The 11,997-nt window shown below is 45.0% G+C and overlaps 1 protein-coding gene across 2 annotated transcripts in view; it reads left to right on the top strand.

Annotated features, from left to right (window-relative positions):
• SHISA9 (shisa family member 9) overlaps window positions 1-11,382 on the top strand; it is a 294,030-nt gene extending 282,648 nt beyond the window's left edge. For both annotated transcript variants that reach the window (XM_059896901.1, XM_059896902.1), the window contains one exon: window positions 10,443-11,382. In XM_059896901.1, the coding sequence (XP_059752884.1) occupies window positions 10,443-10,825 (383 nt within the window). In that variant the 3' untranslated portion in view covers window positions 10,826-11,382. The remainder of the gene's footprint in view (window positions 1-10,442) is intronic.
• Window positions 11,383-11,997: the final 615 nt, after the last annotated feature.

Genomic DNA, 11,997 nt, shown 5'->3' on the forward strand with positions numbered 1-11,997 from the left:
AACATGTATTTCAAAAGAAGGGAGAAATACCTGGGTATTTTTTTTTTTAACATGAACTGTTTCCCCTTTTACTGTTTCATTCAGCTCATGATGGAGAGAAAAAAAGTAGAGACCCAGAAAACACTCCTATGTAAATAAAAGTTCAGTACTGTCCTAGTGAACCAAAAGGCCTCACAAATATAGTGGCTTAAGAGAAAGAAGTATATTTCTCTCTCGTGTAATAGCCCCAGAGGGGATGATCCAGGTTGGTGGGGCAGCTTTACTCCAAGCTGTCACTCAGGGACCCAGGTTCCTCCAACATTATTGCTCTGCGGCCACCTACTGTATTGTCCTCATCTGCATTGTGATAGTTAGTTGCTGTCATGGCCTATGGGAAGGGGGAGAGAGGACACCCAGGGCAACGAATTTTATTTTAAGTGAGTAAGTTGAAGTGGAAATTGGATGCATCACTTTTGCTAACAGTCCATTGGTGAGAGATTAGCCACGTGGCCAAATTTAGCTTCCAAGAAGGCTAGGGAAATCTAGCTCAGGATTAGGTGGCCATGTGCCCAAGAAAAAAGGTGGGAGAGATCTGGATGACAAGTAGCAGTCTTTTATAATATCATGTCAGATGGGGTATACGTTTAAGGAGCCTACTGTGTGCCAGGCATAATGGTTTGTGCTTTCACGCTTTGTCACTTGTTTACTTCTCTGCTGCACTTTGCAAAGTAGATCTTCTTATCCTCACTTTATTTTCTGACAATGACAGCAGTAGCAACTACTATCTAATGAATACCTACCATGAAGCAAGGACATTGGTACTTTACATTATACAAGATAGTTTACATGATTCTTTTGAATACCATAACCCCCTACCACATAGGCATTGTTATTTTATTTTCCATTTTATTGGTGAAGCTTAGAGAACTTAGGTAACTTGCTTAAGGTCTCCAGCTTATCAGTGGAAGAGTTGGGATTTGAACTCAGGTCCGTCTGCCCTTCAAGTTCATGCTCTTTCTAGCATATTCTAAAGAAGATTTTACAGTCACAGAATTCTTCCAAACTGTGCTATCTGCTGTATAAACAAGCTGCACTGAATCCTCCACGCGCTCAACTTCACTGATCCTTCTTCCTCTCTCAGCGTGCTCAGATCTTATTGCTGACGTCTTGCCTTCCAAGGCTCTACTATGGCTGTCAAGAGCTCAGTGTAGGATTCAGGAGCAACGCTTGGAATACTTTGTCATCATCAAAAGCGATCGCTGCTCTCTGAGTGGTGGGGAGGGGAGAGTGGAAGCACAGGGAAGAGAATACTGGTGAATATCTCCAAATGGGGTCCCCCTACATTGTCATAGAGGGAATCGGTGTGACGTAGCGTGAAGAGACCAGGCAACCACACCTACCTCATTGTCTTGGGGTGGGGTGGTGTGGGGAGCCAACTAAATGCGATGATACCTGTAAAGCACCTGGATGGTGCCTGGCTGGAGTGGTGACAGAGATTCAGGCTCCTCCCAGTTCTAAGAGAAGCATATAGCACCTTATCCAACCCAGTTCTTTAACAGGAAGCCACTTTTTGTTGGTGACTGGCCAGCACTCCCGCCAATGCCAGTGCATCTCAGAGGATGCAAGACCCGTACTCTTGTAATGCAGTAGCCAACTGAGTGCTGAGAGCCTGGCAGCGAGAGTCTCTCATGACACCCCAGCTCCCTTCTCTTGCCCCACTTTAAGGAAGAAAAAGGTAAACATATATTGCCTCCAGGGGGAATTTGAGACTTCATGAAATTTCCAGTTGTGACATTTTGATGTCTCCTCTTGTGAATAATATTTACATGTATATCTCAATCCCTGATGTTTTGAGAGGAGAAATCAAGAAAAGTGTTTTCTCCTTATAATTCTCACTCTGTCCTCCACCTTCTTTAGTTTTGGGGGAACGTTTTCCTGCAGATAGAAACTTGTTAAGGAAACAAGAGTTTCTTCTGTAAGGCAGGCAGATGGTTAAATAGATGATGAGTGTTGTCACAGATTTGTAAATTTCAGGATACTTGGAATTCAGCCAGGTGTCAAGGGTTCAGATCCCAGCACTGTCACTTGGACAAGTTGCCAAAGCTCTCTTGCTTCAGTTTCCCCATTTATAGAATGAGACCAATAATAGCACCTACCTCATTAGGATATTGAGAGGATTAAAGGAGGTAACAAATGTCCATTCCTTAGCCGGGTGCCTGGAGCAGAGCATGCACTTAGTAAAGGTGAGCTCTTACTCAGGTTACGCTGGGTGAGCTGGGAAGGGGGCGTGTCAGCACAGCCTGCTGCTGGATCTCTGTAACCAGTCCCCGCCCCCTGCGCCTGACTCCGTTCTACGTCCCCTGCGCTGCGGCTGCTAGAGAACATCCATATGCCTCTGCAAGTTTTCAGCCAGGGGTTTGGAGCTGGGCAGCAGCCTGCTTCTCCTGCCCCGGAAGCTCCAGTCCTTCTATCCCTGCAAAGCACAGGTCGCGTGGCCTTCCACAGTGTGGACGATGTATTAGTTAGAGAAACAGAACCCGCTGGATATTTGTGTGTGGGTGTGGCAATCCTTGGCATACTTTGCCTTATGTAGCTGTATCACTCCAGCCTCTGCCTCTGATTTCACATGGCCTTCCTCTGTGTGTGTGTCTATGTGTCCAAATTTCTTTATTCTTTTTTTTTTTAAATTAATTATTTTTATTTTTGGCTCTCTTGGGTCTTCGTTTCGGTGCGAGGGCTTTCTCTAGTTGCGGCAAGCGGGGGCCACTCCTCATCGCGGTGCGCGAGCCTCTCACTTATCGCGGCCTCTCTTGTTGCGGAGCACAGGCTCCAGACGCGCAGGCTCAGTAGTTGTGGCTCACGGGCCCAGTTGCTCCGCGGCATGTGGGATCTTCCCAGACCAGGGCTCGAACCCGTGTCCCTGCATTGGCAGGCAGATTCGCAACCACTGCGCCACTAAGGAAGCCCCTCTTTATTCTTATAAGGACACCAGTCATTGGATTAGGATCCACATTAATCCGGTATGACCTCATTTTACCTTGATTACATCTGTGTGATAGTTACGTAGGATATATTTAATGTATATATTTTATATATCATATTATATATGTAGGATATATTATATAGGATATATACGTACAAATATGTATATATGGAATATACGTATATATGGAGAATTATTGCAAGCAATTGAATCACACAATTATGGAGGCTGAGAAGTCCCATAATCTACTGTCTGCAAGCTAGAAACCCAGGAGCTAGAAACCAAAGGAGCCAATGTTGTAAATCCCAGGTCAAGGGCAGGAGGAGACTAATGTCCCAGCTCAGGCAGGCCAGGCAGGAAGGGCATGGATCCTCTCTTCCTCTGCTTTTTGTGGTATTCAGTCCCTTAACAAATTAGGTTGGTGCCCCTCTACATTGGAGAGGATGGTGTACTTTACTGAGTCCACTGATTCAAATGCTAATCTCATCCAGACCCAGAAATAATGTTTAATCTGGACACCCTACGGGCCAGTCAAGTTGACATATGAAATTAACCATCACAGATCAGAAGATGAAGCATCCTGCCCATTTCTAATATTTGAGAGAATGTCATTGGAATCAAACTGTCTCTGGTGCTTTTCTTCCCTTATCAAATGTTCACTGTTGTATCCTACTATGTGCCAGGTACTGGGCTAGATGTTGGGGATACAGTGATGAGCAGAGCAGATACGATGTCTAACCTAATTGGAGCTTATATTCTAGTCAAAGGAGATAGACAGTACACAAGTAACTAAGAAAGATAATTTCCTATATGCAGGCTAAGAACGTATTAAAATAGGGAAAGGTGATAAGAGCAACGGGAGTGTTTTCACTGGGTCATCAGGAGGAATTTTCTGAGTGACCTTTGATCAGAGAACCAAATGACAAGAAGGATCCAAAAAGAAGGGTGTTTTGGCAGTGAGAACAACAGGGACAAGGTCCAGTGGCTCTGAGATGGTGAAAAGCTTGGTGCGTTCAGGAATAGAAAGGAATCCTGTGTGTGTATGCTGGATTGAATAGCGTCCTCCCCCCACCCCTACCCAAATCTACTCAGAACCTCAGAATGTGCTCACACTTGGACATAGGGTCTTTGCAGATGTAACTAAGTTAAAATGAGGTCATCCTGGATTAATGTGGGTCCTAATCCAATGACTGGTGTCCGTATAAGAAGAGGGAAGTTTGGACACATAGACACACACAGAGAGGAGGGTCATGTGAATTCAGAGGCAGAGATTGGAGATGCAGCTACAGGCAAGGAATGCCAGGATTACTGCAACCACCAGAAGCTGGAAGAGGCAAGGAAGGATACTTCACTAGAGCCTGCAGAAGGAGCACAGACCTACCGACACCTTGATTTCAGACTTCTGGCCTCCAGAACTGGGAAAGAATAAATTTCTGTTGTTTTAAGTTGCCCAGTTTGCGGTAATTTGCTATGGCAGCCCTAGGAAACTAGTACACTATGTGATGGGTCATAATAAGCGTGGGAGAGATGAGGGAGGGCAAGCAACAGCCAGAGGCCAGGCCATGCCGACCTTCGGGGTCACAGCAAATCATTTGGATTTGATTCTTAAGTGTGATGGGAAGATTAATCGCTCCATTTCAATATATTCTTGGACCAAAGGTAGGGACAAATTGGGAATTGTTGAAAGCTTAGGGTGGGACCTTGCTTACCAGGTGAAATCCATCACCTGAGACCCAAGATGATCACCAAGGGAGAATGAGTGGTAGGAACCCCTCCTTAAGATATCCTTGGCCCAAGGAAAGAAGGTAGGTGGGAGGCCACCTGCCGAGACCCTCAGATGTGTAGCTTGTTTTGAAAACTGGTTATTACCTTGACTCTCCATTTCCATGGAGGCGAAGCTCCATCCCACCCGGCACCTGTACAAGTGTCTGCTGCTAATTAAGAGAGAGACAGATGGAGGAAGGTACAGTTTAATTTTGAAGCCTTGGTTCCTTCAAGACAATTAGGCTTATTGGAAGGAAAGCACCTTTTTCATTCTTTCTTCCTCTTTTTAAATGAAGAAAAATCAAAACGGAGAGGACCAGTGTTGTTGAAAGCCTCACACATCTGTCACCTGGTCGGCTTGTTCACCACCTGCCCACGAGGTACCTGGGTTGATTAGGTTAATGCATTTATTAATGGGGCTTACAAGGCTGCTCAATGAATCTGTGATTTCCTTCACAAGCTGCTTTTTAATATACTAAGACAGGGACCACAATGCACAGTGCCGATAGTGGCCAGGTAAGTATTTCTTTCCCATCCTCGGTAACTAAATCAGAGGGGATGAAAAAGAGGATTTCACAAAAATTGCATTTCCTGGTTATGGGAACAGTTCATCCACCTAACCACCAACCACATCCTTGTTGAAATGATCTTGAAAATAACTCTTTGAAGGATGGTTTCATGCCCCATGCAGCAAGTCTGTACCTGCTCTGCACTTGTCGAAAACACCTCTGAGTCTTGTGGAGGGGGGATAGACAAACAAATAGATGTGAACAATATAATCCTGCATACAGGACATTAGATGGTCTGATGACCCCTTGTTTTCTTCACTTTATTACATACATATCCTTTCAGTTTTTGAAGCTACCATGCTACTTCCCACCTCAGGGCCTTTGCAAATGTTGTTCTGTATCAGTTATCTACTGCTGCGTAACAAATTACCCCAAAACTTAGTGGCTTAACGTAGCAGCTGTTTATTGGGCTTGTGGTTCCGGATCAGCTGGGAAGTTCTTCTGGTTTGGGCTGGCTTGGCTGCTCTTGGCCAGGCTTACTCAGTGTCTGTGATGAGCTGGCAGGTGGGCTAATGGCTGTACAGTCTAGGATGGCCTCACTGGGTATCTGGCAGGTAGCAGGCCGCTGTTGGCTGTGGTGAACACGGGCAACTGGACTGCATGTTTCTCATCCTTCAGGAGGCTAACCTGGGCTTCCTTTTTCATATGGAGGCAGGGTTCCAGGATCTGATAACAGAAGCTGTAGAACTTCTAAAAGCCCAGGCTTGGGATGTGCGTGACATAATTTCTGCTGCAGTCTACTGGTTAAAGCCAATCACAAGGTCAGGCCATATTCATAGGGTAGGGAAATAGACTCCACCTCTCGATGGAAGGAACTGCAAAGTATTACAGCTATTTTTGCAATACACCCCACGTGTGCTCACCTGGATGCTGTTTCTGTTACTCTTCACTTTCAGATTCCAACTAAGAGAGCATCCTCAAGGATGCCTTCCCTAACCGGCACCTCATCCCAAACGGATCAAGGCCCTTTCTTGTGTCGTCTCATAGGGACAGCTAGGCACTCAATACAAATGGCAGCTGGAGGGAAGCAAAGAGGGAAGGAAGAAAGGAAGGAAGGTTGGTTAGTTTGGATGAGTGCTTCCTTTGTGCTTAGCTGCATATCTGGCACAGAGTGCTCAGTAAATGTCTGTTGGATTTAATCCAGTGCCTCTTTCATAAGCCAGAAGACAGACAAAATATATGTAGTGACTAGTTACTCTCTTTCAGAATTGTGCTATATAGCTTATATGTCTCATATAATTTATTCTTAACAATAAACCTCAGAGTAGTTATATTATCCTCATTTTACACCAAAAGAAATAGAGATATAGGAGTTTGACATTCCCAAGGTCTCATAGACTCAGGTCTGTCTGATTCCAAAGCCTATAGATTTTTCTGTCCCACCCTTGCCCCATATACCAAACACTCTCTATGCCCAGGGGTTTCCCAGTGCCAGGTTCACCAAGAGACAAATTCAGGGTTGGGTGTGGAGAAGGATGTATTGTAGGTTCTCCACGGGTGACTCCATGAGTCCTCCTAATGGGGGCTGCTTCCCATACCTGCACTGATAGGACAAGAATTGAATGCCTCTCTGACTATTTTTCTTTAGAACTTTTTTGAGAAGACATCACCTATCCCAGCTGTTGGGACACCTGTTTCATAATCAATTTCCTCAGTTTGTCAGAAACAGGAACCTTCCAATGCATCCCTTGCTCTGAGCTGCCCTTAGACTCGTCCATTGTCTGGAAAGAGGAATTTGGGAATAAATGGTTCTGGATCGTGCCCGGGGACATAATGAGGGTGGGTGAGACTTTCAGTAAGAGACTGAAAGCAGTTTAGTGAGAGCAAATAGATGTGAAAATGGAAAACTAGAAAAGAGCAGTCAGGACTATGATAGCGCAGAGGTTGCTGAGGGAGCCAGGGAATCAGAAAGCATCATCTTAGCTTAACCTTGAAAGATGAATAACAGAGCATCTGATGTAAATGAAGGGGTGAGACACGTCAGCTCCATCCTCTGGTTCTCCGACCAGCTCAGAGACCTCACTATTAATACTCATAAGACTGGATAGTTCTTTATAGCACTTACTGTATTTCTACTTTTCTGTAATTTGTGGGATTATTTGGTCACATTCTGTCCTTCCCTCATAGAATGTCCACCCCATGAGGACAGGGACCTTGTCTGTTTCTGATTCTCCCAATGTCCTTATATTTACAATGTCTATCACCTGGCCCATGCCTATTTGATGTATGACTAAATGACTGAGAAAAATTGCTGGGAGAGGTTTTGGTAAATGGTAACATGGTCAGTTTTGGAAATATGCCTTTGGGGGACTTCACTGGTAGGCCAGTGGTTAAGACTCTGAGCTTCCACTGCAGGGGGCACGGGTTTGATCCTTGTTTGGGGAACTAAGATCCCGCAAGCTGAACAGTGCGGCCAAACAAAACATAACAAAACAAAACAAAACAAAAAAGGAAATATGCCTTTGGCTGTAGTGTGGACAGTGGCCTGGGGGAGGTGAGACTCAAGGCAGGGGAGCCAGTTTGGTGGCAGAAGTAGAGCAGCATTCAAAGCAAGGATGAGGCATAGCATAGGTTAGAGAGGCATTTGGTAGGTATGATGGGAAGGACCTGTGGGTTAGCAGTTGTGCTGAGGAGAAGAGGAGGGTGACATCGGCACCTGCTCCTGTGTCTCTGGCTTGAGTAACTAGAGAGTTGGTGTTCCCACTCGTGAGAGAAGGAGGAGCCTGGAGAACAGATGTGAATGATGTTGATGGGTTCAGTCTTGGCCACCTTGAGTGGGAGATGCCAGTGGCTCTGTCCTGGAGGTGACCGGATACATGAATTTTGAAGTGCAAGGAGGGATGTCAGAGCATCCTTCTGTTGAAACATCATGGCATTGGAAACCTAGAACTTTCCTCTGGAAGACAGAAGGATGCGATTCTAATACCAACTTGAATGTAACTCATGCCACCTTAAGGAGTGCATGGTATTTCGGGAATGTGTGCTCTTCCCATGTCGGTAGCTATTCTATAGTTCCTTCTGGCATTAATATTCTGTATCTTCAGACAGCTCTAGAATTCAAGGAAGGGGGGACATTCTCTTGAAAGATTGCATTACTCAGGGTTGTTTACATTAAACATGGACAGAAACCCAACTTAAACTGTATTAAGCCTGGAAGGTTAACATGTGGCTTCCGGGGGTGCTGTGTTGAGGAATCTAAGCAAAGGCCATGCTAGCTAGGAAAGAGCTCTGTGATCAATGAGTGATGTCTGCCACAGATGCAGAAGGGGCAAGGGGGGGTGCATATGTGCTCACTCATTCCTGAAAACAGAGCTTTCCCTCTACGGCCTTTCAAAAGCATCAAATAATGTCTACTGGAGTTAGGTTCTACCTTGGCTCAGCCGCTAGCTGCGGGTAACCTCAATTAAATGATTTCATGTTCCTTAGCTTGACAGGTTCCTCATCTGTCAAGCAGAGGTCCTAAACCCTGTCTTTCCCACCTCTTGTGGTTGAAAGGATTCAATGAGAAAAGAAATGTGGAAGGGCAGTGACCTCCATGAATTTACATATATTCACACACGTAACAGTATGGGATGCTGGAAGTGTGGATTAAAGAGCAGCACATATTCCTGGACTCCTGAGAGACATATGTTCAAGAGTTTATTGCTAAGACATTAATTAAAAAAGTATAGGGGATCTTCTAATAAAAGAATTGTGAGAGAAAATAAAATAAAGTCTCAGAAAGTTATCAAATAAATTGAGAAAGAAGGCAGGAAAGAAAGAAAGGAAGGAAGGAAGGGCGGAAGAGAGAGAGAGAGAAAAGAAAACAAGAAAGAGAGAAAGAAAGGAATCATTCAGTGCTTTAGAGTGTGGTGAATGAAGCGGAAATTGGTATAATTCTTTTGTAGCATAGTTGGCAATATGTTTAAAGGGCCTTAATAATGTTTACAGCCTTTGGCCAAGTAATTCCACTTCAGATAATTTATTTCAGGGCTGGATAGTAAATATTTCAGGCTATGTGGGCCATGCAGTCTCTGTCACAAGTACTCAAATCTGCTGTTGCTCTGCAGACAGTAGGTAAAGGAATGGGCATGGCAGCCTTCCGGTAAAACTTTATTTACGAAAATGGGTGGCAGCTAGATCGATCCATGGGCTATAGTTTTCCACCCTCTGATATAGATTAAAAAATATTTTAAGAATTATTTTACATTCAAAATTCTAAATACTAAGAGAGCTTTAGTCTAGAAAATTCTCATTTCAGATTGATTTATATTAGGAAAATATTGGCACAGCTTGAATGCTCATCCATAGGATGAATGATTAATTTTCATAGTTCTGCTCACTGAAATATTATCTGCTCACTGAAACAGAATGCTGTTTGTTAGTGATTTATAACAACATGAAGAAATGCTTGCTAGAATGTTACATGAGAAATTACAGTTATTTATAATGATGATGATAATGGTGGTGGCTAATATCTAAGCACATTATGTATGTCATCACTTAACCCTCTAAAGAACCCTATGAAATATCCTTTTTTATTGTAACCACTTTCCTGATGCAGAAGCTGATGGTAATACAAGTTATTTACCAAAGTTACACTGCTAGTAGGTGGCAGAAGTGGGATTTGAACACAGGTCTGCTTAACTGCTAAAAGCAAAAACAAAAGCACTAACACAAATTCCAAATGAAACTCTTTATTGAGAAAACCAGGAGAAAATACACCCAAGTATTGATATCGACTGTCTTGGGCGGTAGCTGATAGATACGAATATTTCTCAATGTGTTTGATATTTTCTCTAATGAGAAGCATCATTTTCATAATGAAGAAAGAACAACACTTGCATTTTATAAGAAAGGCAAGAGTGGCAGAGTGCTAGGTGTGATTGTGAGGGAAGAAGGATTTGGGGGGAGCTAGAGATTCCCTTGGGGATGCCCTCGCCTTCTTGGTCCTCCTCTTGTTGGTGGAAAACACATGACCCTGTCCTCCTTCCTTCTGTCTGCTCCGGGTGGAGTTTCTAGTGTGTGTCTCGTTTGGACTGTTGGCCCACTGAGATGCTGTTCTTGGGTTGACCTGCCAATCCCTAACTGTCTTTCTCTCTCTCCTCTCTCTCCCTCTCTCTGCTCTCTCCTCCCCCCTTCGTCCACCTACCTGTCCCATCGTACAGCCGACAAGGTAAATGATGACTTCTACTCCAAACGACGGCACCTGGCCGAGCTGGCCGCCAAGGGGAACTTGCCTCTGCATCCTGTAAGAGTGGAGGATGAGCCGCGGGCCTTCAGTCCTGAGCACGGCCCCGCCAAGCAGAACGGACAGAAGTCCCGCACCAACAAGACGCCCTCCCACCCCCTGGCCTACAACTCCACCGCCAACTTTAAGAGCTGGGACCCCAAGGACCAGTCTCTTCGGCGGCAGCAAGCTTACGGGAACAAGGGCAAGCTGGGCACGGCCGAGTCGGGCTCCAGCGACCCCTTGGGAACTCGCACCCAGCACTACCCACCCCCGCAGCCATACTTCATCACCAACAGCAAAACGGAAGTGACTGTCTGAGCTGTCGCTACAGGGGACATCCTGGAAACCACACTCAACTGAGAGAGGCAAAAAATACCCCAGCACACACCCTCCCTGTCCCCCACCTGCACACCCACCCACACGTTCACCCTCCACACCGACCGACGACAAACCTACTGGTGACATGGAATCACGCTTTTCCTGCGTCATGCCTAACATGTGTCGGCGGGCAGCTGAGCAAGACCGGAACGTGGACGGTCAGCAATACAGCCAAGGGGAAACTGAGGCACCCTCTTTCGACTTAAGGGTCGAGGTGGCCAACTCACATGCCTAAACCATGGGGCTGATTTTTCTTTTCCTCCTAACTTGAAACTGAAATCCATGATGAAAAAAAAGAAGTAGCACAATTTAGAGAAATTGTCCATTTGAGCACATATACCATTGACCATGCATTGTCTGTTTCTGGATGAAAGAGCCAGAAAGGATGGAAGGGGGGGTAGAGAAGAGGGGTCGCTGGTGCACTTGATAAGCATTTTCTAATCCCAGGAAGTAGTGATGTGGACATAAAATTGTGTTGAGCGTGAGACAGTAACTGGACCCCCCCCCCCCATGCTATTTATAGTACTTCTCATATCATCAAGGTTGGAAGCAAAAACAACACACACTTAAACTCACAAAAAATAAATAGACCCTGAACCCACCGACAGTGATGGGAAAGAAAGAACTTTTTTAGACAACTCCCATAAAGACTGTGGAAATGGGAGGGGTAGGCTTTTATGGCAGGGAGAGGGTCCAGAGAGTCTTAAATAACTATTTTTTAAAAAAGGAAAATAAAATAGAATCCCACTACAAAACAGACAAGAACAGCAAAGTAACTTTTGTCCAACATCTTCAAGACTTAGGAAATCAACAACGTCGTCAAGAACAAACAAAATTCACAGTTGAAATGTCGACAAGAGGTGAGAAGGGGACGCAGAGCCTCTGATTTCTGGCCTTGTACCCCCGCCTCCGAGACAAGAAACAGAGACAGAAACCAGTCCTCTATTAACTGTCTATCCCCGACTCCCTTCCCCTTCAGCCTGTTGCTGCCGCCGCTGCCGAATTTCAACTGCTTTGGACTGAAAATGTCATAAGCGTGGGTGGTGCCTTCAACGTGTCACTGTTGAATGACAGTCTTGTTTCCCAAGTGCAACCTGTGTTCTTTTAGCCTT

Source organism: Balaenoptera ricei, chromosome 15 (genome assembly GCF_028023285.1).
Source record: "Balaenoptera ricei isolate mBalRic1 chromosome 15, mBalRic1.hap2, whole genome shotgun sequence".
NCBI classification, from domain to species: domain Eukaryota; kingdom Metazoa; phylum Chordata; class Mammalia; order Artiodactyla; family Balaenopteridae; genus Balaenoptera; species Balaenoptera ricei.